The 27,140-nt window shown below is 45.8% G+C and overlaps 1 protein-coding gene across 1 annotated transcript; it reads right to left on the bottom strand.

Annotated features, from left to right (window-relative positions):
* Positions 1-203: 203 nt before the first annotated feature.
* slc24a4b (solute carrier family 24 member 4b) lies at positions 204-25,462 on the bottom strand (the record flags this gene model as incomplete). The annotated part of the gene is made up of 17 exons (XM_080525247.1): positions 204-353; positions 575-640; positions 821-933; positions 1,335-1,449; positions 2,006-2,172; positions 3,667-3,817; positions 4,008-4,177; positions 5,078-5,172; positions 6,062-6,115; positions 6,218-6,243; positions 6,347-6,421; positions 7,525-7,628; positions 7,719-7,803; positions 9,000-9,074; positions 10,263-10,339; positions 20,510-20,629; positions 25,300-25,462. 17 exons carry the CDS (start codon positions 25,460-25,462, stop codon positions 204-206), a joined length of 1,806 nt encoding a protein of 601 aa, XP_080381373.1.
* Positions 25,463-27,140: the final 1,678 nt, after the last annotated feature.

Below are 27,140 nucleotides of genomic sequence, written 5' to 3'. Positions count from 1 at the left end.
CTTGGCGGGAAAGACAGAGGGTAGACAGAGTATAGACTGGAAGGAGATGAAGAGGCAGGGGTCGAGGGTGGGGTGGGGGGGGGGTTGTGTGACAGAGAAAGACAGGAGAGGCTTGAGGTTCAGTCACGTGAGGCTGGGTCGTGTCGGGGGGTTGGTAATGTCTTGGCTTTGAGGTTCCTGGTTCAGAGGGCATGGTGGTGCGTCTACGCGTCCATGCACATGGGCAGGTTGACGAAGGTGAAGACGTTGTACTCGATCATGATGGAGAAACAGAGGAAGACGGCGTATAGCACCAGGACGTAGATCCCCAGCTTCAAGTCCAGCTTCCACTTGTTCACATGGATGCCCCCTACCTGTTTTGAGGGTGGGGGGGGGGGGGTTGGGCGACACACACACACACAAATTGTGAGTAGTACTAGATTACGGTGGCAAGCTTGTTCGACTACTCCCAGATTGATGCATTCATTGCACACTTGTCAATATCATAACGGATATCCAGTGTCCTTTCTCATAGAACACAAGGACAGGCCGTGTTGTTGCCACCTGCGTTCAATGTCAAACAGTACAAGCTCACCGTGAGAGCCACCGAGCCCAGCAGCAGCACCACCGAGTACACCAACCCTCTACTGTTGATCATGACCTAGGAGAGAGAGACAGACAGACAGAGAGAGAGAGACAGAGAGAGAGACAGAGACACAGAGACAGAGGGAGAGAGAGGGGATGAGCAGAATAAGAGGGCCGAGCGAGGTTAAGGACTCATTCACTTGAAAATAAGTAGAACACTTCTAAGCCCTTCAAAGAGTAGCCCCCCAGCCTTTACCACTGAGCCATAGTCCACAGCCATGGTCTGCAGAGCCCAGGGGAGGCCAAGCCCGACCAGGATGTCAAACACGTTGCTGCCGATGGTGTTGGACACGGCCATGTCCCCCAGGCCTGGAGGGGGAGGGAGGAGTCAGTCAACCACACGCAGCTTACATTGAAAAAAAAAAGTATTAATTTGACAAAGAGGCTGGAGGGGTGGATGCTGTGGTGTTCTGAACCAGGGGTGGAGGGGGGTGGTGTGGTGTTGTGGTGTGGAGGGAGGGTGGTGTGGTGTTCTGACCCAGGGGTGGAGGGGGTGGTGTGGTGTTCTGAACCAGGGGTGGAGGGGGTGGTGTGGTGTTCTGAACCAGGGGTGGAGGGGGTGGTGTGGTGTTCTGAACCAGGGGTGGAGGGGGGGTGTGGTGTTGTGGTGTGGAGGAGGGTGGTGTGGTGTTGTGGTGTGGAGGGAGGGTGGTGTGGTGTACTGAACCAGGGGTGGAGGGGGGGTGTGGGTGGAGTAGGGTGTACTGAACCTTGCCGAGCGACAATGAGACTGGCGATGCAGTCAGGAACGCTGGTGCCTGCTGCCAGGAACGTGATGCCCATGATGACGTCAGGGATGCCAAGGGTGTACCCGATGATGGTCACCTGCAATCACACTGGGTTAGCACCTGAAACATCACCTGTAACCACACTGGGTTACCACCTGAGGACTGACACATCACCTGGGGCCCAGTCGTTCAGAACTTTTAATCTGGATCAGAATGATCCTCTTTTCAAAAAATATGTTTATTGAATTTCTTCCGGAACTTGTCAGGGTAGGGCAGATATACTCACATTGTTACAAAATACACACCAATATGTATATATACACAAATAACTGATCACAATGATCCTTTTTCGCTATCCAGGATCAGATCCATCTGATCTATCTGAGTCGTACAGGTTTAGGGTCACCCAGCTCGATCTGATCCTGGATAGCAAAAAAGAAGAATCGGGATCATTCTGATCCTGATTAAACGTTTTGAACAACTGGGCCCAGAACACGTGGGAACGTGTGAAAGGGAACACATGCAATCACACACGCACACAGCAGTCCACTCTCACCCACCCACCCACCCACCCACCCACCCACCCACACACACAGCAGTCCACTCTCACCCACACATGCACCTGCACAGCAGTCCGTACACGCGCGACTCACCATCCACACCATGAAGTAGGAGAAGACAGCAATCCAGACAGTGGAGAGGATGAAGGAGAGCATGAAGAACTTCTCCCAGCGAGGCTTGGCACAGTTGGGGATGGTGAAGAAGAGGAGGAGCAGCAGAGGCCAGGAGATCAGCCACTTCAGTATGCTGCCGCAGCCAGCTGCATCATGGGAAGAGGACAGGCTGCTCAGTCTAGGTTCTAATACTGCTGCATCATGGTAAGACAGTCTGCTCAGTCTAGGTTCTAACACTGCTGCATCATGGGAAGAGGACAGTCTGCTCAGACTAGATTCTAACACTGCCTCAGTCCACAACCAAAGGATGTTTTTTGTTCATCATCATTACATTGATATTTGGGCAGCCATGTAAAAACTTGTCAGAGAGAATAACAATTAAATGGACTGACATATCAGTGGTTCTCAAACCTCTTCCCGGGGACCCCCAGCTGCTCCACATATTTGATCTGTTTCACCACCAGCACTCCTGATTCAACTAACCACATATTTAATCTGTTCCACCACCAGCACACCTGATTCAACTAATCAAGTACAAAGCAATTATGATTTCAACTTGATTAGTTGAATCAGGTGTGGCTGGGGGTCCCCGAGGAGAGGTTTGAGAACCACTAACTTATATAACGCCTTATTCCAAAACGCTTTACAATAGCCTCTCATTCACACACACCAATGGCGGCAAGCTACCATGCAAGGCGCCGGCCCGCTCATTGGGAGCAATTTGGGGGGTCTTGTCCAAGGACACCTCGACATGTGGCCTGCTGGGGTTCGAACCGCTGATCTGCCAACCATGCGATCATTAGATGCTGGCTCTACCTCCTGTGCCACATCCGCCCCACAGTTAGTCATGATATGACGTTCATTTGGGTTGTGGAACCAAGTCTACTGAAGTGGAAGGGTACGTTTGAAGCTGATGAGCCAAATCTTTCCAGCCGAACATTTGATTTGTGTTCCTTTTTAGATAAACACAATTATACAGACAACCCTAACCCCCAATTATACAGACAGCTAAACACAAATCAGACACACTCGGGGTAAAAAAAACTTGAGATCTGTGTTTGGTTGTTTATTTTTCTGTTACGATGGTAATTGGCATTGGATTTTATATAATTGTAAAGCCTGTTTATTTACCTGTACAACGATGTCCAGCTTGTAAGGATTATGCATTTGTGGGATAAACAGCACAGCTGATTATGTGGGTAGCGCCCAAGTAACATTTGCCACAATTCTCTGACAATGCTTAACAGTGTATTCTCCTGTTGGTATTCACTCTTGTTTTGAGCCTAGTTCTGTTGGCGTCCCAGGAAGGCAAGACCGGTTCTTCACCCTTACAGCAACTTTTGTTTGTTCCTCGTTACTGATAAGAGATCAATCGTCCAATCCACCAAACAACTCAAAACAAGAGTGAATACCAACAGGAGAACCCACTGTTTAGCATCGTCAGAGAACTTTGGCAAATGTTACTTGGGCGCTACCCACATAATCAGCTGTGCTGTTCATCCCACAAATGCAGGATCCTTACAAGCTGGACATCATTGTGAAGGTAAATAAACAGGCTTTCCAACGACATAAAATACAAATGCCAATTAGCATCGTAATAAGAGAGATAACCAAAAACACATGTTTATATATACACATACAGGGTATATGGAAGGGGGAAATGGTTTCATTCTCCTCCTCCTCCTCCTCCTCGGTAGGTTTGTCCTCGGGCACGTTTCCGTTCTCAATGTCAACCTTCCCATCAACCACTGCGGTCTCCACGCCGTTGGCTCCTTGGACCAGCTTCTGACGCTGTCAGAGACAGAAAACAAGAAACATATCGCTCAGAGTGTATCCTGCTACGACACTTACTCACATCTATCGATTGTTTAGTCACTTTGGAATAAGGCGTAAACGTAAATGTCAGAGAACAGCAACGATCTGGCGCTGTCCGATCCAACATGGACGTTGCTGCTTTCCCGCTGCGTCCTCTTACCCGTACCTCGGTGATGATGAGGCGGCTGGCCATGCGCAGCCGGGTCTTGGGTCCAAAGTGGCTGGTGACCATGATGCGCAGCCCCACCTCCGGGAGGCGGAACTTAGGGGGGCTGGCGTTCATCATCTCATCCACCATGACCACCGAGCCTCGGCTGTACGCCTTGGTGGGCTTGACTGGAGACAGAGACGCGTGTTAGAATGTTGTTGTTGTGTTTTTTTAAATGTTGCGATACAATTTTCCTTGGTTACATTGATCTGTTTGCCTCCTGTTATGTTATGTTAATTTTATTTATAATGCGCCCCCCATCCAACTTTTACATCGGCCCGGCTCCTCCTTAATTTGATTCGTTATTTCATTGATTCATACATTAACATTGACGAGTAGAGAGAGAAAGTGGCAGCATATACCCCCGAGCTAGCATACAAAAACACACTGCAGGCGATAAGCAACAGGATTAGTAAGGCTAAACAGACAGGCGCTTCAATATTAGTGGAAAGATAGATACCACGGAGCCAGGTCTACTGGAGCGCTGACAACCTGCACATGGAGATTTGACTCCAGATAAAAGAAGGGCAGAGAGAGAGAGAGAGCAGAGGACTGTGGGTGAAGTAGACAGTACTGTAGCCTCGGAGCCAGTTTAGTCTGAAAAATGGCAGCAACACTGGCACGCCCCCCAATTAAGAGCCAGACTAAAGCCTCCAACACCCACACCCACCCGGCCCCAATTGAATCAGACATCATTAAGTCTCTGATAGGGCTTTCACACCGGCAGTTCCGAACGCCGGTTCGCGTTCGCGTGCCGAAACCTCCGAACGTTGGCGCTGTCTGACGAACGAGCCCGCGTTCATACCAGTGTATCGTTCGCCAGACAGCGCCAACGTTCGGAGGTTTCGGCACGCGAACGCGAACCGGCGTTCGGAACTGCCGGTGTGTAAGCCCTATGAGAGACCACAATGATTGAACCCTTGGTGAAGCCTGTCTGGTTAGCCTTACCTGCTCCCAGCAACGGTAATGAGGGGTCGTCATCCCACACACTGTCATAACTAGTCATAACTAGTCATAACTAGCATTACCGTCCTCCATCTCGCTGCTGGCCGCGGCGCCACCGTTGGCCACGTGTTTGTTCCCCCCCTTCCCTGTGAAGAACTTCTGCATGCCAGAGTTAAACCTGGGAGAGGTGAAACACACACACACACACGTAAAAATCTTATTAGACCAAGTTTGCAGTTGTTACTCTGTTGTGATCTTGTTGTTGGCTGCTTGCTTATAGCAAACTGTAGCGTTCCTGTTGTAGTAGCAAATGTAGCAAAACATTGATGCCTCATAGCATAATTGTAGCATAGCAAAAAAGTCATGCTTCACTTGTGGTCAGCCACAAGCTTTGTATGTACCGGTAGTGTCAAAAATGCTATTGTCAAAGAGATGACTTGGGCAGATAGTGATTTTGGAATGTAACAAGCATTCTGATGGCATAGGCAATAATGCACAGTGAATCAGCAGTGTTAGGAGATTAGCAGATATCAATATAATAAATAAATAATATAATTTGGCCAAAATATGACTTTTGAGGCAATTATGCAATGAGGCTAACAATATGGAACAGGGATGCTACACAACATCTCTCTCCGGACAGAATAGTCTGCAACAGTCAGTGGGTGTCGTATGAACGTGAACATGGATGGAAAGGGAGAGTAACCACTTTATTACTCCTCCAAACCAGACAGGAGTCGAGAGATCCGGTTAAGCCAGAGCTCTTAGGCACAGCAGAGGGGAAGATTAAAACTATTATGGCAGTGGAAAGAGCAGACCGGGGCTAAGAGAGACAGATTATGAGTTGACCTGGATCAACCAAAACAAACAGCTGGACAGACAAACACACACATGCACAGAGACACACACACAGAGAGAGACACAGACACCGGCCTGCTCCCTCAAACCGCACCACAGTTGGTATCGTTCATGTATGGATAACAAGTGTACGCAAAATGACTACATGTAGTGCAGAAATAGCCCAAGCCCTGAGCTTTTTCCACAGCAAGCAGCTTTACACAACTCACTTCATGATGAGGATGTAGCCAGCGTACAAGACCACCAAAACCAGACTCTCCCACCTGAGACAAGAGATACAAACAAAGCTGTGATATACCACTGATCAAACCACACCATAACACCAGAGTAACAAGACACCAAACAGGGAAAAGGATTACACTTACCAGACTATCATTCCATCATAGATGAACTGGAGAGAGAAGGGACAAGGGCAATGTATGAAGAGGGACACACTGACGACATTGTTTATGACTGAACTGTGTCAATGTGCAATGTGTTACTGTCAAACTTACCGCAATCAGCGCCAGAACTGCTAAAATGTAGTAAGTCGAGTCTCGGAACACGGACCACCAGGTCAACACCACAACCTAAAAGAAGGTGAGAAACCGATTGTTAAGACACGGAAAATTGGACGTTTCCCCCCAATGTCTCCTGCCTCTCGTTCACTCCAACCTGGAAAAGTCAGCCATCTCCATCACCCTTTTTACACTATGACACGGTCTGGTGAAAAGGTCCGCATGTAGGCAATCCTCAAGTCACGCAAATGACTACCTTTTTTATTACGAATGTTTAACAACAGTAAAAACAAATGGTGATGGTTTCTTTTAAGCTGCTAGCTACCAACGAGATTGTAGCAAACGCGTCTGTTTCGATTCAGAGCGAGTTTCTTCGGTATTTGGTTTGAGGTGTACCAACTTTCAAGTAAGCATATATTCTTCAACTATTTTCCGATCTCAATGTATGACATCACTTGAAAGCGTACAATCTGCACTTTCATAATCTAAAAGCAGAAAAACTGCTAAGGGACATTTTAACTAGACCCTGTCATACATACAGACTCCAGGAAGACCAGCCCAGACATGTTCTTCTCAAAGTTCTCTGAAGTCACAGTCATTCTCAACACATCTAACCTTCCCTTAATGTCAATAAGTGCAAGAACTCATCCTCAGCAGTGTTGAACTGAAGGAACACCATGTCACCCTCCAGCAATAAGCATCAACGGACAGACAGACGAGGAGAGAGTGACAGCTCCAAATAATTGCATCATAATTGACAAAACCCTGCTTCTGTGAAAACCGGATGTCAATTCAAAATGCCAGTCACGACTGCTCTCCGCTGACGGAAATGCAAATCCATCTGTTCTGCAGGGCCGACGGGAACATAAAAGTCCATCCTCGTATCTTGGGTGAATCATCCTGGTTCAGCTCTCTCACAGTCACAAATCACAACAGGCTGGAGAAACTGGTGTTGGTGAGTAGAGAGATACTGTAGTATAGTAGGGCCACCAGAAAGGTTAGCACACGTCCGATCCTAACAGGACACCGTCTCTCACTGTCTCTCACAGTCTCCCAACCCTAACCCTGGCATTCCTACTCCCTCAGCGCATCACTACCTGACACAACCAATGGAAGTTGCGGAAGAAAGTTCTGGAGTGTACTAACCACCCCCCCCCCTACACACACCCACATACCTGTCCAGCAAAGATTCCGCACACGCCGATGATGCACAGGATGTTGAAGACTGCTGAGCCGACGATGGTCCCCACCCCCACATCGCCGTGGGTGATGAAGACACCTGCACAAAGGGAGGCAGCCAACCAGAATCAGACCTGACAATTGCCATCTGTGTGTGTGTGTGTGTGTGTATGCGCATGAGACATTCTACCTATGACGGAAGCAAAGAGCTCTGGTGCAGAACTACCAGCTGCCATGAAGGTGGCCCCAGCGACATCCTCACTCAGGTCTAGTTTCTAAGAAGGAGAGAAAAGGAAGAGGCAGAGGAGAGGTAAGGGCATCATCGTTATGACAATGTCCTATGTCAAAAACACTGAGTTTTACTGAAAAGCTTTAAAAGCACCAAGTCCATTGTCAGCAAAGGTCTTAGCTGCTACGAAGATTTCAGAAAACTCATCAACAATAATAGTAACTTTTATTTGTATAGCGCTTTTCCTGCAAACGTTGCGGCTCAAAGAGCTCCAATCATTATATAATCATAATTTAATTATTTAGTCATTGAAAGTCAATATTAACTCTTTGACTGCCAGCCATGTTCAGAGCGGAGAGCTCCACACTGCCAGACTTTTGGGGCATTTTCGCTGAACTTTGAAGACCCACCAAATATTGACTTTTCGGACTACATAAACATTGAACATATCTACCAAAACTTTAGACTCTCTTCTTTCATCAGAAAAAGAAAGTTTGTTTCTAGCCTCTTTGAGTGTTTAGAAATCGGCCGTAGAACATAGGGTGGTTTCAGCAAAAACACCTGATTTTGACCAATAAACAGAGAAAACGAGCTTTTTCTGCAGAACTTTTTTTTTTTTTTTTTCTGCACTTTTTCTGTATCGTCCGACTCTGAACTGTTTGAAGAGTCGCGCGATGGCCGCGATGCTCCGCAATGCTCCGCGCCGCAATGCTCCGCGCCGCGTTTGGCACATACCCTGATCCGTTTCGCCATTACTACAACCCACAGCAAGCCACTTCCTTCTCCAGGCTTTTATCGAACTACTGCCCCCATCTGGGACCGAAATACATTACACCCAAGTCTGAAATTCACTCGCTAGGTGTAGAACATGTCAATAACGCGATCCCCGCGAAAAAATAAATAAATCCCAATCTTTGGCAGTCAACGTTACTATTCTATAAGACGCCAATTGGCGTCTTTGGCAGTCAATTTAAAGAGATGTTTTTTTTTTGTCTTGACTTGAACATATTTGCTAAGGTTGCATCCCTAATGTAAACTGGCAGTGCATTCCACAATTTGGGTGCATAAAATGAGAATGCAGCCTCACCAAATCTCTTCTTTTGAACATGTGTTACACAGAGAAAGCCAGCGTCAGAAGACCTGAGAGCTCTATTGGGCTGATATGCTAGCAAAAGGTCTTAATGACCATATGTTAAAAGAAATAAAATAAAATACAAAAAGGGGGCGGGTAGAAACTCTCACCTCACAGATCTTCTCCAGCGACGTCACAAAGTAGTCATCACATATTATGGCCAAGGCCAGGAACATATAGAGAGCCTTTAGAGAGAGGAAAGAACAGTCAAGCCTTTTTAAAAGCCTTTGTGTCTGTGTGCATGTTTGTGTGACACGTCTTTTTTTTAACAGGTTATTTATTTTTATATTAATTACATTGTTTACAAAATTACTTTCATAGCATCTTCAACCACACAGTGGTGCTGGACAAACAATCTTAAGGCATTCATTACATAAAGCAATTTAGGATGGTTTTATGACGGCATTGACAAATACTGTTACTATTTTCAAAAAACGCTGTATACAGTATAACCGCCCGACCCTAGTGTGCATGTTTCAGAATTGGCGTTGACCACGTAACCGTAGGGTTCCCGGATCAATTCCGGCCGCGGACATATCCTGCATGTCATCCCTTCTCTCTCTCTTTCACCCATCATTCCTGTCTAATCTCTACTATCTCCATCACAAAAAATTTTTATGTAAATTTAAAAAAATATATATATGGGTGGGACTGCCCCTTAAATAACAAAAAAATAAATAAAATAGGATTTCTCCTGCTAAAGGTCAAGTGAAGGATGAAAAACACCATCCTTTGAATTTAGATGATCCATTGATTTTAACTGGGAATTGTAGTACAGTGCAAGTCAAATCGATGGGACGCCTTGTCCTTCACCATTCTGGGGGGTTGGGGGAAATCCTATTTCAGTAGAGCTGGTGTGATATATATAAATTATAGATCAGACCTGTCATCATGCTATGTCCTCTGATGGCCCCAGGGGGCACTGCAGGACTGCTATACAGTATAAGGATTTATTCCTTCCACATCTCATTCATTACAATCCAAATTCATCATCTGAACTTCACACGCATCATCTGCTGTGAGCAGACCCGGGGACTTGGGTCTGTGAATGTGCCCCCCCCCACTTTTTTTTCTCCATTGACAGGTGTTTTGTCGACGGGGGGGGGGTAGCAGAGTTTTGATTGGTGGGTGGTAGCTTGCGCTAAATCGACAGAAAAAGTGTGGCCCCCTCTAGCGGTGGTGGCCCTAAACAACCACAGACTGATTATGCCTGTGGCCGGCCCTGGCTGGGAGAGCGGGTGATGGAAGCAGGCTTGGGCACAGCAGGACAGGGGTTTGTCATGAGTGAGGAGATAGAAGAGGAAACCCCCCTCCTCCCCCCCCCGGCTTTGGGTCAAATAAACACCAGAGTGCAGGTGCATGAGTTCTCTTACCGCCGCGATGTGCAGCAGGACGGCTCCACTCTTGCGCTCGACGTTGGAGAACATGTCTACGGGGAACTCCTTTATTGCTGAGGAGAACAAAAGAAAACATCAGTCACCATGCATCCCGTGACAGCAGGCTCCATATTACCCTCTCACACACACACACACACACACACACACACGTTGTGGTGACATTGACAGTCAATCTCGGCAATCAATGACTTCGTCGGGTTGCAAAAGTAACCATCATCATCATCCATGCTCGAAAAACAAAATGGTGGTAATGCTCAAAAAACAGTGGTAGCGGGAAACAGTAAGCCAGCGGACGAGCAGACACTCTAAAACCTCCTCCTGCTGAATCAGCTCCCATAAGCCCCAGCTGGAGAACAGGCTGACCCCGTATCTACCCATAATGCCTAGGGCCAAGGTCCCACCTGCAGCATCTGGCTCTAGGGGGAGGGGGACACAGTCTGTCCCTCCCGTCTCTGGGGGGAGGGTCTCACCTCATGCTGGGTCCAGAATACAGGTAAAATGTAATTTAACAGGTGTGAAGGCATGGCCTCACACAGGAGGACCTCACACACTGAAGTTAAATTCGTACAAACAGCGACATGTCCAGAATGCATAGTCTACATTTAAATGAGGTACAGATTTGTATTTATAACAACAGGTAATGTGAGGAACAAAATGCAGTCAGAAAACTGTCCAGGCGGGTATTCACACGTTTTGTGTTGAAAACAGGACTTGTCATAGTTATGCTGATTTAGCTCTGGGGGGTAGTCCATCAACGGCGCTAAAGGAAAATCCAGGCTTATTTTTATAACTCTAGCGAGATTCATCAAAATAAGCCTGGATTTTCCTTTAGCGACTGATGGAATACCGCCCCCCCCCCCCCCCCCCCAGAGCTAAATCAGCATAATTATAATTATGTTATAACTACGTCCTATTTTCAACACAAAACGCTACCCATGAAACGGAACACTACTCATCTAAGACTCAGTGCACCTGTCCCACACCTGTCGTCCCACACCTGATGCAATTCGCTGTCATCAACATTAGATGGCGCTCATTCATGATTCATAGTAATTCAAGTGGTGAATGCTTGGTAACACCGCTTGTGCGAACTCTTTATCTACCATATTATTTTGATGGGATATGATATGTTGCCCGTTACATCCTGACCCCCCCCCCCACTAACGCCGGTTCAGAGCGAGTGTGCAGGAAAATGTTCGGGTAGATGCGGGGTCACAGACGCACCCTACCATGCATGTCCATGCCCCAAGGTCGTACACTGTATTTGTCATACACGACACTGATGTTGGATTTAGAATACTGTGCTGGAAACTGTTTTACTGCATCGACTATATATATATATATATATATATATATATATATATATATATATATATATATATATCCATAATGCGGAGAATGGATCGTTGTGTAGCCTACTGCTCGCGAGATCACAAGTGCAACCGGTTTTAGGTTATGACATCTGCGTCTGAGAGGTGGTATTTAACCTGAAAAATACTGCAAACAACAATATTTCATGGGATTGGTCGAAAAATACAGAGCGTACATTATCTCCTTGATCTGTCAATAAAGACTGAAAAGCTTAAGGCAATCACAAATAGCGCTGCCAAGCCAGCAACAAATAACTCTGTTTGGCTTAGTGCGCTTTTGCCCGCTGTCCCGTTCCTCCGCCGTGACGCAGCGTCCAATTACCGACTCGGGAGTTCTGCCGTGAAACAATCAATAATTAAATGGCACTACCAGCAATCTGTAGTTAACGGTACAACCCCTTCGTGCCACGAGACAATCATGTCTGGCTGTGTGTGTGTGACTGTGTGTGTGTATAAATAGGCGATCTCAAAGGTATTTATAGGGCGACAACGGGTGCGTCCAGTTGGACGGTGCAGAGAGGGTCGCCGGTGTAAACAGTGAACCAGACACCTGCGGGATTTGCCCGTGTGTCCCTCTACGTGGAGGTCAGTCCGGACACGGACATGGTTCCACAGCCGTTTCCCACATGAGGACAGGCGGGCTCACAGTCGGCTCCAGCCCGCCACTGCTCGATTAAATGACGCGTCCCAAACCTGGCCCCAGAATAGCAACATATAGATTAATACCCCAAATGGGTCAAGGTGACTTTGCCATGCTCGGTTTCAACCAAATGTCTCTGCATTAATTAGGGTTTTATATATACATCATTTCGTTTAATACAAGTGAAGCAGAGATAAAAACATATATATATTTTAAAGGGTATAAAGAAGCAGCACATTTGACAAGTATAGTGTCAATCAGTTTCAACAACCATAAAGTATGAACTGAATCGACTTGGCAGAACATAAACAAATGTCACATTGTTATGATATTCTAACCTTTTACCAACCTAGCCATTGACAGACGAAAACTATAGGCTATACAGAGGCAATATTATTGTGTTAACTAACATAATCACATCACATGTATCCAACAGCAATGCCTGCCAAAGCAGCTTGTGGGGCTGACTCAGTCAGAGAAAGATGTAAAGACTGGGATGTTGTACTATTCTCATATTTGAAGCAATTCTCTTGCCCAAAATAATTAAAAAGCACTGAGATGCTTTTTCCACATAAGGTGTATGTGTTCTCTAAAAATTGTGTGGTATTAACAAGCAAGCTATCTTCCAACACCAAGTCAAGGAATTTGTACTCAGTCCTTCTGAAAATTACAAAAAATATATATGTTATGGTCATTCTGTTTCTGCTTTGAAAGCTTTTGGGAAGTCTTCAATTGGAAAGCAAGAAAAACAACCCAGTCATGAGAGGGTTAAGCTACACATCTATAAACAAACCATGGATTCACTGTTTGGACACTTGACTGTGCTGCTTATGCAAGAAATTACTGGCAACACTTTTGTTCATCTCTCCACTCTCCTCCTCCGCCCCCCCATCCCCCACCCCCTCCATCCCGTCCTCTCCCTTCCCTCTTAATCAGCCCCAGAAGTAATCACTAAGTCCACAGAGCCCTCATAAGGAAGCTTTGGAGGGTTTACAAGAACACACCCTGTCCTGCTAACCACTTCAATGCATTGGGCATCCCAAATCATTAACTAACTGGTGGTCAATCAATCCCTCACCCATCAATCTCCCCTGAGAGATAGACAACGACGCCCCCCCCCCCTCCCCCCCGAACACATCTGGGATCCTACAGTATACCAGTGCTCTCCTCACCGCAAACACAGGCTTTATACATGCACCATAAGACACTCAAATCTGCATATCCCACTACTGCATAATCTTGCCCTCAGGCAACAAGAAAGGACTGTCCCCCTTACCCGATGTGAGAAACTATAAAGACACTATGATAAGTTAAACAGCCATCCTAACACATCTGTTGAAATGATGCAACATTTTGATATCTAGGCCATCTTTTTTAGATGTCTGACAGCTAATTCTCATGGTGGGTGGAAGGAGGAAAGAAGTATTTCATTATTCAAAAGGATGAGTCAAGTGTACAATCTTTCGGAAAACAAAAACGAAAAGAAAATATGACAAGAATTATGCAGTGCATAAGTGAATTTGGGGAAATATGATTATTATAGATGTGCAGCTCTGTAAATGGGTCTGGGGAGAGAGGCCACCACCACAGACCAGAGCTAGGTGCTGTTTCAGCTGCAAAGGGTTGTCAGACAGGTTGAAAACAACAAACAAACAGAGGTGTTATTGAGGTGTTATTGTGCTGCAGACTCAGAGTAACTCAATTCAAATGTCAGTATACCTGAAGAAAGAAGTGAGGGAAAACTGCATCAGATATTGTGTGGTTGGTGATTTTAACACCTTGAATATAAAAACCAATTGAATAATCGATTACTCTTTACACCCACCATGAGATTGTGAATGCTGATTTTTTTATTTAGATACTGTAGGTATACTGCTCATCAATGAATCAATAACACTCACAAGAAACAGTTATTGGAACATTCTGTTTTTACAGTTAGACTATTGTGAATGTTATATAATATTGTTTCCTAGTTTTAGTAGAAACCTGGTGCATTCTCAGCTGGATAAAAGTATAACGGTAGGGGAAGAAGTTTCCATAATTCTGTCGTAATAATTCTGACGCATACACACACGCACACTAAATGCAATTAGTCGGAGAGACATGAGAAAATAATTATTAAAGACAACGCTGAGAGTAGGAAATAAGCTGATTCGTTAATCATAAAGTATGTTCATCAACATTTATGTCAGATACTCATTCAATTTCAGATGAGAGGGTGACTATAAAATACACGAGAAAAGGACGTTGCAGCAGAGATTGTGTGCGGCTCAGCAGGCTAAAAGTATAATGGTAGAGAAAGACGTTAGTAGAACAGTGATAATTCTATGAGATATCTTCAAGCAAGATCAATAAGCTTTTGGTGACCATTAAAACCCATGTTGAGTTGTACAATATCAAAACAATTATTCTTCAGGGTTCTTCATTTAGAGTTCTCTGAGCTTCAACAGTGTTGGAGCTGAATGGTTCTGGGTGTAATTCAGTGGAGTGGAAAGAGTCTTCTACTAGAAGTCAATTAAACCTAACTTATAGTAGGTAGTTAAACCTAACTTATAGTAGGTAGTTAAACCTAAGTAAGTCGATAGGAAACGCAAATGTTTATACTGTACTTAAATTGTTGAAAGAAAGAGGGAAAAACAACAGCAACAAGATATGAGAATATATTTTCCACAGGTGGGACTTGAGCTCTGTTCTGTAAGGGAGGGAAGGCATTGTCATTACCACTAGGCAACAGAGACTGGAGTGTTGGCTGCTGAACATTTTGGATTTAATATTGGATGAAATTGCATGTTTTTACTGGTGTCTCACAGTGAAAAGTAATTTGTTATTCTGGCTTGGTAGTGATTTAGCTGGCTATATTGAATTTACAAGTGTCATATTTACAACATTTGAGTACTGCAGCTCATAAAACAAATGTATTTTCATGTACAACTGAACAAGCAATTCAATAGCCACTATGAACTTCCTGTAAGTTCTTCTAGCATTCTAAGAATGTAACTTCCAAACACGGTGCAGCTGCTTTCAGTCACGCTGCTGCATGCTCCTGGAACAAACTCCCTGAAGAAATCAAACAGGCCCTGGGTTAGGGTTACAACACACACACACTAACCATAACCCTTAAAATATTAAAATCTAAGCAATGTTTTGTACCAGTTATGATTAAACAAACACTTCTATCAATGTATTTTTCCCATTAACTATTGTCATTTTAAATGTTTTATCTATTTACTTCTTATATTTGCTTTTATTCATTGTAATTTTTATTTTCTTATGCTCCTTATGCTCTTGCTGTATTTTTAAATAATGTATGTAAAGCACTTTGAATTGCCCGTGTTGTATGAAATGTGCTATACAAATAAACTTGCCTTGCAAGTTAGCAAAAAAACTAAGTTAGCCAACTCCAATTTCAGTTCAGTTACAAAAAGTTAAATAGTTTAAAATGTATAATAGGTATGAGAATAATTTTTTACAGGGTTCATAATTTGGAGGTTTACTTCACATTTTAAAGTTGGTTTGGAGTGCATAAATTAAGTAGCGCAAGAACAGCAGGGTGTTTTGGGCACCATATTGAAATGCACATTTTTAACATGGAGGTCTAAGCGATTAGATTGTTTTAAAGTATAAGGACCATCACAAGTATATAAAAATGGAAGCAACTTAGGTTAGATCTATCCGCATGTTATAACGTTGGAATGGCATGTTTGCAATAAACTGTCGGACGAGCAGTAAACAAAAGAAAACAGAACAAGCAAGACATCCACTAAAACCAACAACAGTAGTGTGTTACAAAATTACAGTCTGTTGGTCATATATATATATATATATATGTACACTATGCTGAGGCATAACAGGTCTCAGTATAAGGCCTGTCTGCTGGTGCAGACCCATTTCTGTGTACAGACAGGCTGCTCAGACCAGACCAGGGGGGCATTCCATCAACGTTGCTAAAGGAAAATCCAGGCTTATTTTTGACAAGTCTCACGAGACTGGATTAAGCCTGGATTTTATCATTCATAATTACTAGTCAGAAAGGCTTCAAACACCATAGACTTCAAACACCATTAGCTTCAGGAGGCGTCATTGTGACAGGCAGGCCTGAGACACGGTGTAAACAAGGGGAGGCCTACGTCACAGTCACAGGAGGACGGCTGGGTCTGGCGCTAGCTCTGGAATGTGCTGTTAGCTGTGGCAGTGTGGCACACAGGAGTCATGTCACCCAGAAGTCATGTCAGCATAGCAGATCCCACAGTTGGCACGTGCCCTTTGACACACAGACCAAGCTGTGGCTCCCGGTCACATTCCAATCTCCCTCAACCTTCCCACACGGCTGGGTAAACACACAACAGAATGGCCAAAGACACACACGCCCACCACACATGCGCACCACGCGCACCACACGCGCACACACCCCTTATGCTCATGTACATTCTCAACATGTGACAACAAGTGACAGTTCAGAGGTCATGTGAGAGTACAGGTGGAGGACCAGGGTAGTTAAGGGAGGGGGGGCTTGTTGGACCAGAACACTGCTGGTTCAATAACCTAAAGGGGGGGGGGGGGCGCTGTGATACGCACACGTTCAGCTGTGGAAAGGAAAAATAAGCGAAACACAACCACAACTGCACCTGGGTAATAGATGGATGTGCAACAATGGAGGCAGAAAGTAAACACATTACTGTATACATACTGTACACTTGTAGTGGTGTGGCAAAGTCATGTAATAACTATATATTAAAAAAAAGAAAAAAGTACCTAGTATTTCCCAGTAGAAAACTACCAGTTGGACTAGATACATCCATAAATATTAAACGATGTAAAAGGTGTTGAGTCAAACCACGAAGGCGTGAGGCGGAATAGAATATAAATGAATGAATAAATAAATGCATAAGGCAGGTCGGGCATGTTTGAAGCAAATAAGATGAGCCGATGCAGGTGCTGAGGCCAGGGCCTCTCTTCCCCCCACCCCCACCCCCCGATCCCCCCCTCCCAGGGCCTCTCCCCCCCTCCCAAGGCCTACCGCCCCCCCCCACTACTTCTCTTCTGTTGGCATGCCAGAGACAAGCAAAGTGAGGTCAGGTTCCATTATGAGCAGCAGTATAATCCTGCTGTGTAATTCCCCTTTTAAAATGCCTCCTTCTGCTGTTTCCCTGGAGTTCACAAACATGCGTGCCACTGAGGGGGGGGGGGGGTAGGATACACCAGCGGGGGGGGGGGGGGGGGGGGGGGGGTAGGATACACCAGCGGGGGGGGGGGGGGGGGTGGGGGGTAGGCCACACCGAGGGAGTGTGGGGTAGGCCACACTGAGGGAGGGGGGTCAGCAGTGATGGGCCCATCCAGGCCTCGTCCACCACATCTGTAGGCCACACTGAGGGAGGGGGGTCAGCAGTGATGGGCCCATCCAGGCCTCGTCCACCACATCTGCCCAAGCCCCTGCACCACCCCCCCCTGCACTTGCCTTCAAATGCACCCAATTACCCTAACGCTCTACACTTCTACCCCACTCCTTCCCGCGCACACACACACACTTTCAGGGATGCCTGCGCGATGGTGTTACAGTTTTGGGGCAGTGTGACTCATCTGCCACCCCTGCTTTCTATGCCAAAAAAATATGATACATGCAACATGGAACCCTCCCCTCTCCTCCCTCAGATTAGCGTGATGGCGTATCTAAAGCCACTGGAATCAAAATCCTCTGGGATTATTACTACAAACCGAGCCATGCTAAAACCTTGGCTTTATTGTCCAGTTCTGTGTTGTTCAGTTCTAATACAACCGTAAGCATGTTAATTAGGGAAAGAGGAGCACTTAATGTATTGGCCAAGAGTTGTGCAATATGTTCTATCTATGCATCCTGGCACATCTTCCCTCAGTGTTAAATTAGTAGCTTGCATGAGATTTAAATCATTACCAAAAAAACTACATTTGAGTGTTGAAAAATTAAATGTCAAAACTAAGCTGCATTTGGCCGATCACATCATTCACAAAGCCTGTAAAAGACATAAAACATTAGAATTTTGTAATAATAAAAAAAAAGACAATTGCTTTCATTCCAGAGTTATTGTACTGTAACTGTCAAATTAGGCAGAAACCGTTTGGAGAATTTGTTCCATTAATTATCGGCCCAAAGGGGAATTAAATCTCTAAACGGCTCATTTTAATTAGTTAAGAGATGGGGGAGTAACAACTCATCAAGTCCTGTGAGTGATGGGCATAAAAGAGAATAAGGAAACAGCAAAACGCCGACAGGGAACGCAGCGACTCAAACAACAACATGTTATTGTGTCATTGTGCTTCTATGCTTCATATTTCAGCAGCAAAGTCGTTCGGTATTCAAATAACATTTGTGTTCCGAATTCATGATATTGCTGAATGACGATTAAACCGCTCGCTGTAATGATAATGGTCATCATCAAGCAGCACTCGAGCCTCTGAACAAGCCGATCAACATCAGGACCCCCCCTCATGAAACAAGAACAGCGCTTTCACTCAGCTTACAAATAATGAGGAGGAGGACAGCCCAAAGCAGGCCAAGTGTAATCTATGCATCCTCCAAACAGCCCCCTAATTAAGCAGGGCTTAGATGCGTGTACCCACTCGGCATAAAAGGGATGGACTCAGATAATAATTCTCATCCATCTAACCTGCTGCCATCATCCTCATCATCTACCCTGGTGTCATCATCATCACCATCATCACCATCATCATCATCTACCCTGGTGTCATCATCATCACCATCATCATCTACCCTGGTGTCATCATCATCACCATCATCACCATCATCATCATCTACCCTGGTGTCATCATCATCACCATCATCATCTACCCTGGTGTCATCATCATCATCACCATCATCATCTACCCTGGTGTCATCATCACCACCATCTACCACCCTGGTGTCATCATCACCACCATCTACCACCCTGGTGTCATCATCATCACCATCATCATCATCATCTACCCTGGTGTCATCATCATCATCAACCCTGGTGTCATCATCATCTACCCTGCTGCCATCACCACCATCATCATCATCTTCTACCCTGGTGTCATCACCATCATCACCACCACCATCATGTACCAGGGGGGGTACTGCCCCAGGGGGATGAGGGGGTGGGGGGGGGGGGGGGCTACTGCGGAGCACCAGGTGGTCATCTCCATCACGCTGGCCAGTTCCTGGAATCACAACACTGTACTACTAAATGAGCGAGCCGCGAAATACGGCCATGATTTCATATAAAAGGCATTGTGTCGACAAGGTGGAACAAAAGGAAGGGGTGGGGGGGGGTGAAAGAGTGGGGATGGGAGATGAGTGGTGCAGTCTGCTGCAGTGAGCAAGACCTGTGAAAGGAACAAAGGTAATCCCTGCGGATTAGAAGTACGATTTCCAGCCCAAAATCTTGTCAACTGGCACTCAGCTCAAAGGCCTCCGCTGTGTTTAAAGTTGAACGCTGAAACAATGGAAACTTAAATGTTTGCAGACATCACAAGATCATACTCAGTGTAAAATGACTTCAAATCAATTCAGTTTAGTTAAAGGTACACGCACACACGGCCCTATAATATGATGCAGAAAGGTTGCTACACTGACTTCAAAAAGGCCCTTATAGGTTTGTGCTGACCAGTAATGAGAAAACAGACACTCAATCTTCATGGGGTCAAACAAAGTGTCACAAAGGAGCTATAAATAGCGCCTGTATTATTGTCCCCTCCCAAAGTGTCTCTCCCCTGGTGCCACCACTTTTAAAGAAAGACAAGTCCTGAAAATACTTTCGATATTTCACTGATGGACATTGTTACCCCGTGGATTGTTTAATCAATGAGAAGACACACCAAGTATCAATGTTTTATAAAGCCAAATGTCCTTTGAGCAATGTCAGTGCTTTCTCCTGTGTACTACACGACATATCTAAATCATACATTTCATTGCTACCCATAAGTGTACCCAGGGTGCACTAAAAAATGATCAATAACTGACCTTATCATAAAGCCTTTTAGTTGATAGGATGTGGATCCAAATGGATTCGGAGCTGTACCTCTCCCTCTACCACAAACGTCAGGATAAGGCACTATAAAAGTGCACTGCCAACGAACTATGTGATCAGAGTTCCAAACAGCTCAAAACAATGGAACCTTGGTCAATGTCACAGTCCCCCGACCATAAAGCACCCGTGTGTGAGGACAGGGATGACAGGTGTTGTCTCCTCCGTACGTACCTGGCTCCGTGCAGTTCCTCTCCTCTGTCTCGTTGCCGTCATCGGGCGGCGAGGACATCAGTCTTCTCCCTCCCCAGCGCTCGTGCTCCCCGTGTTCAACCTCGGCCGTCATCCCGTGCCCTGCAAGACAAGACGCACAACAAAGAAACTCTTATCAAACATCATCACCTACCTACCTACATCCCAGATCAGCATTGAAATTGACAGGTATTATTCTTGAGAAAAAGAAAAAAGAAGGTACCGGTAGTCAAAACACTGATAAGATAAAAGCACAACTTGATTTCTGAGAATCTTACAGTATGCTGTAGACATGTGCCAGGCGAGCTACTTACGGGGGATGTTTATGCATATTCATTCTCTTTGAAATGTTATTCCACCAACTACAGAATGATTATGAGTCACATTGTAGGTTGGGATTCCGCCACGATTAGTTTTTTCTGTTCAGTACAGGTTTGAATGCCTCACAGATTTCGACTGGGGGTTTAATTTCTGACAACTGCATGCAAATTAGCCTTACATAGATCATTTTCAATTCTCGTGGCTTTTGTTCAGAGATTTTTCAATGGTTTTTAAAGCGTTGGAATTAGGTTTTAATGAGCACAGAACCCAGCTTTGCTATTAGACTCCCCCGACTGTGACCACCAACACAAAAAATGATTACGGCCTTAAAGCAGAATTTTACACACAAAAAAAACATAATAATATTCTCTAATATTCAGCCCACCATTGACATGGTCCCAACATATAATTCCTTTGTGTATGCACACCTCAGGTATCCTAGCTGTGAGCTCAGATTTACTTCCTGGAATAGTCTCATAGGAATACATTCTGTGTCAAAACGCATCATAAGCCTATTCCAGGAAGTACATTTTAACCTGCTGTTAGAATAACTATGAGGCTCTGTTGGATAAAACATTTATGATATTCCACGACCATGAAAATGGTGGGCTGAGGAGAAAAATACACAAAAGAATTCACGCTTTAACTATAACCCTTCCTTTGGGTACAGATTTTTAGAGCAAAGTCATGATCAAGCTCAGACCAACAAGAATGAAGCTTTGAGGGAACTCAATTATGATGCGTTACATCATCTGCACGCTATACCAGATAAGCTTCAGGCTGAAACCATGAAAATTGTAGCAAAGAACAAGGCAGGTTACAAAGAATAGGCGCTGATAACCACAACTAATTTGCAGCCTTGAGGCAGAAACAAAGAAATTACCCAAACAGAGACAAACTGTACTCCCTGTGTGAATGTGTGTGTTGTCTGTCTGAGAGAGTGTGTATGTGACTGTATGTGTGTTGTCTGTCTGAGAGAGTGTGTGTGTGTGTGTGTGTGTGTGTGTTGTCTGTCAGAGAGAGAGAGAGAGAGTGTGTGTGTGTATAGAGAGAGCCACACTAAAGCTGGGCGATGTCATTCGCCCATGCTGTCCAATCAGCAGGGGAAGAGGGAGACAGACCAAGGACACCCATCAATCTCTGTCACTTCCTGTGCCACAAGCTCTCCTTGGTGAGCGCACTTCCTCTCGTCCTGACACTGCACCCTCTCTCTCCTGCCGTCACCATCACTCTGCTGCACTCACCTGTCAGACCCTGGCCCTGCCTCAGTATCCTGCCCTCCACCACTCACCTGTCAGACCCTGGCCCTGGCCCTGCCTCCATAAACACCTGCAGTATCCTGCCCTCCACCACTCACCTGTCAGACCCTGGCTCTGCCTCCATAAACACCTGCAGTATCTAGGGATGCTCCGATTTATCGGCCACCGATTTAAATCGGCCGATTTCACTCCAAATGACTCGATCGGTGATCGGCAAAAATGGCCGATCGCAAAAAACGATCTTTTTTTTTTTTTTTTTCCTGGGGAAGACAGATAACTGAACAGAAAACATAGGAGGATGTAACAGTATGTAAACCATGAAGGCCACGTTTATGATGTCTTTTATACAGCCATATCACTGACTTGGGCTTCAGGCCCTAACTGGGTGATAGGCCAGACTTTTACTATGCCATAAAAATGGGTCTGCGTTTGCTTGGTGCCTAATGGATCAAAACTTTTGTCTAAAAAGCAAAAAATATGTAGGCTATCCAGTCAGTAGGCCTACAGTTATGTATTTTTTTAAAAATCGGTATCGGTATCGGTTGATCTTGAGGAAAAATATCGGTGATCGGTATCGGCCCCAAAAATCCAGATCGGAGCATCCCTAGCAGTATCCTGCCCTCCACCACTCACCTGTCAGACCCTGGCCCTGCCTCCATAAACACCTGCAGTATCCTGCCCTCCACCACTCACCTGTCAGACCCAGGCCCTGCCTCCATAGACACCTGCAGTATCCTGCCCTCCACCACACACCTGTCAGACCCTGGCCCTGCCTCAGTATCCTGCCCTCCACCACTCACCTGTCAGACCCTGGCCTGGCTCTGCCTCTACACCTGCAGTATCCTGCCCTCCACCACTCACCTGTCAGACCCAGGCCCTGCCTCCATAAACACCTGCAGTATCCTGCCCTCCACCACACACCTGTCAGACCCTGGCCCTGCCTCCATAAACACCTGCAGTATCCTGCCCTCCACCACACACCTGTCAGACCCAGGCCCTGCCTCTACACCTGCAGTATCCTGCCCTCCACCATTCACCTGTCAGACCCTGGCCTGGCTCTGCCTCTATAAACACCTGCACTATCCTGCCCTCCACCACACACCTGCTCCAATAAAGACAGAGACACAAATGCTCTCCCCTCTCTCACAGGCCTAACCCCCCTGCATACAGTCCATCACTCAAACCCCATCCTTCTGACCTATTCAGCACAACTCTACATAGTCTCTCAGACATAAACCGACTCCTCAGTGTTCCATCAATACAATAGGAGTCAAGAGGGGGCATGGTGGGTGTGTTAGGACATGAGTAATGCTTGTTGGTATTCGGAAGTGATGGGAGAGCAGTCAGATGGGAGTTCCACATCTCTCTGATCATCCACCTCACCTCAGGAGGGTCAAACTCCCGTCATTCCCTCTATCAAAATACTCCCTGTAGCAATGATCACTGTACGTGTCATCCAAGCTTGATTAAATGAAACGGCAAACCATTACAGACCCCCCAAAAAGCTTACTTTGGTCCCCAGAGCCTGCCTTTGGAGATAAGAGATTTGCGCTCTTCTGTATGATATCAGTCCAGAATAAGCTTTTAAGCCTTGTTGTTTTTTAATGTAATTAATAAAAACTCCCAATACATCCGCAGCGACCATACACTGCACAGTGTGGCAATTTATGTCCGTTGCCAGGCTCAGGGGCCTAAGTGGGTGCAGATGGACAGATCTACCACTTCAGGGTTTGAGGTTGTGGGTCAGGGTTAAAAGCACTTCAGGACAAATCAGATAGAGCTCTTGCCTCCCTGTCAGTGAAGTGCTAGGCTTCAGGCAGGCTGGTGTGTCAGCCAGGAAGCATGCAGTATTCCACTGAACCAAAATATTTGCAATATCAATTTTGAAACTTGAGGATTAACTGATGCTCTCCATCCAAGATTATTGCATCCCTCTTAAATAATGCTTCATAAACCATGGATTTGGATGGACATGATTTATTGTAATTGATCTCGATTCAGTACAATCTATGCGCTTTCTCATAAGCCAAGTCACAGGGCCAATTGTCTATGTGATGAGGTTACATCATCGTGCATGATTCTGTGAGCATGTCAATGTTCACACGTGCCTGAGGTGAATGTTTTGACATGTGCATGGGAGCGCTTGTCCTTTTGAGTGTTGGTCACGTCTCTCTCTCACACACACATACACAACGCATGACCAGCCATCTGAAACTCAAAGCTTTGCACAGAGCAAGCACACCTCTGAGCAGCTGTGAATAATACATCAGCTAGAGCACAAGCCCGATGTTTATTTCCCAAATGATCGTCCATGGCCTCTGCGTAATCGTATCTCTCGACCCTCATGCGGAAACCTGAAGCATGATGCTGGAGAGTGATTAAGGGGATCCAGTGTGCAGTGGTGTGTGTAGCCCCGGGCAGCATGACCACCACCACGAGCCTCACACCGCTGTGTGACTGATGATGCACCAGACTAGTCCCCCTCGCGCCTGGCACAGGCACATTGCACAGGGACATCGCCATAGACATGACAACGCTCAAACCAAATCTCGACCAGCACCAAAAATATGTTGCCAGTCTCGTCGTGCATCGTAGGTGATGTGGGTTGTTCGAGGTGTACGAGCCACCATGCGTGCTTCTTAAATTAGAAACGTGTCGTCGCCGCCGCGCACACTGCGGCATACGGACAGACAGACGCATACTCGGAAACACGGGGAGGGAAAAATATTATCCAATGACCTATATCACCGAGTTAAGGCCACCCTACAATAACAGGTATATTGAGTATTGTCATTAGAGTAGCGGGTCAGATACATGCAGTATTGTCTGCGTTGACAATGAGACCAAATGACTTGTTCCCTGGTCAGGGAGAACATCCCCTTGCCACTAATATGAACCATCGCATCGTTACGCATTTTGGACTGAATAATTAAGACGGATGAATCCGTGCACTATTTCCCTATGTCCCATCCTCCCCTCGTCTGCTGCAGCTAAAACCCCTGGAAAAACTCAAATTAGTTAGAAATATGACTCAGACTAAATCATATGTTTGCTTGTCCTTGAAGATGCAATGCATTAGTATGTGCTTAGTGAAAGAAAGAAATTTCTCAATGTAATTAATGAGGGTGCACGATTACACTGCAGAATGCTCAGCTGTTCCGCTCCGTCCTCCCCGTCCCGGCTCACACTCACCTGTCTTTGTCAGCATTGCTGACATGCTCCACGCCACGAAGAGGACACTGCAGACAAAACACACTTGCACGAAAAGCATCTCTCTCCGCTTACGAACTTTGAAAATCTTTGCAATTATGGTCTTTTTCGAGACGCTCGTGTCCTTCTCGTCCTGCGGGTCCATGGCTGCAGCAGCGCGGTCCAACAGCGACTTGTCGTCCTTGCTGCCTCACTGCGGACGGACGCGGGTTGAGACCGGAGGAATTGGCCCGTTTTCACACAGGACAGGCTCGGGACGCGGTCCTCATCTCAAGTGGCCGGGGACGCGGATGGGGAAGTGGTGGAGGGACAGGTTGGAGACAATGTTGTCTCTTCAGCTGCTGGGTTGTAAGAACAGCCGTGCCACAAGAGGCAATGACCGGGCGGGTAATTCCGAGGTCTCCAATCAATTCAGCATATCTATCGAAGATCCCAGATTCTGCCCTTTAAATATCAGTAAATGCAAACATGCTTCCATAGCATTTTGAAATGGAAAAAAATGATATCCCGAATTTGTCATGAAAGTATATGTTTCTCTCCTTGTTTCTATTGACCGTAGATAGAAGTCATCCTCATCCTCTGCGAAATGATTCAACCGCACGTGGTCGCAAAACTACACACGCCTCTTGTCTTAATTGACACCAATCTGATCTCATCAAGGTTAATTGTTAGATTCGGGTACCAAAGGTCGGGCACCTCCCCTCCCCTAGAATAGGCGTGCTGGTGAGGGGATCATCAACTCTGTTCCAGGTGCGGTCCTATGTAGTGTTCATAGGGTTCATAGGATAAAACACCTTACTGGATTCCGCCAACTGCAACTTTTCCATCGGTGTCATGCGCGGACACGTGATAGTTTGCAGCAATAGATCATTCTCTCTTGCTCTCTCTCTCTCTCTCTCTCTCTCTCTCTCTCTCTCTCTCTCTTTCTCTCTCTCTCTCTCTCTCTCTCTCTCTCTCTCTCTCTCTCTCTCTCTCTCTCTCTCTCTCTCTCTCTCTCTCTCTCTCTCTCTCTCTCTCTCTCTCTCTCTCTCTCTCTCTCTCTCTCTCTCTCTCTCTCTCTCTCTCTCTCTCTCTCTCTCTCTCTCTCTTCCTCCGTTGCAACTGGAACAACTGGACGTCCACCTTGAAATCCTGACAGCTGCGCATCGATCACCGCCAAGAACTTGTCAGTCGTTGACCACCACACATTATTTGCCGGTCGCCACTGAGACCAAATATAGGTTTAGAGTTCTGTGTGGATGAGGCGACGAGGCAGCAAGCCCTATAATGCGACCCAGAGGAACCAACTGAGTTGGTTTGCTGCAGTAGAAACACAACCTCATGTCTGGATCCTCATACATACTGACTCATTCTGACAAGATATTCTCAGTGTGATGATCATGGGGATTGATTGAGACTGGAGGTACTGTGTCTTGTCCGTGGCCCCGCAGTAGCCTAAAGCTCAAGAGGAATACATATTATGTTCCTGTCCTCAGAAAATATTTTAAGCACAGTGAAATATTTTTCTCAGCAAAAGTGATCATTTTATGAAAAGGTTGAGTCCTTACAAGATTTAGAAACATTCATTGCGATTGGTCAGCGAGTCCTATAGCAGTGAGTGATGGAGTAAAGAAATGGTGACCATATTGTATTCTAGATGTGTGCCTTTGTAATGCTTGTGGTAAGGCAACGTGACATTGGGTATCGATATCATTGGGTGTGTGAGCTGCTGTGACCTTGAGCTGTCACCTTGAGAGGCAGGAGAGATGATTGGACAAAGCACCTACTTACCAACGTCAATGAAGATGTCAATATGTGGGTGGCATTTAATATATTTTGGGCTA

Source organism: Nansenia antarctica, assembly GCF_963989245.1.
Source record: "Nansenia antarctica genome assembly, chromosome: 1".
Lineage (NCBI taxonomy): Eukaryota > Metazoa > Chordata > Actinopteri > Argentiniformes > Microstomatidae > Nansenia > Nansenia antarctica.
The sequence above is the reverse complement of the archived record's forward strand: the minus strand, read 5'-3'. Positions and strand labels throughout refer to the sequence as shown.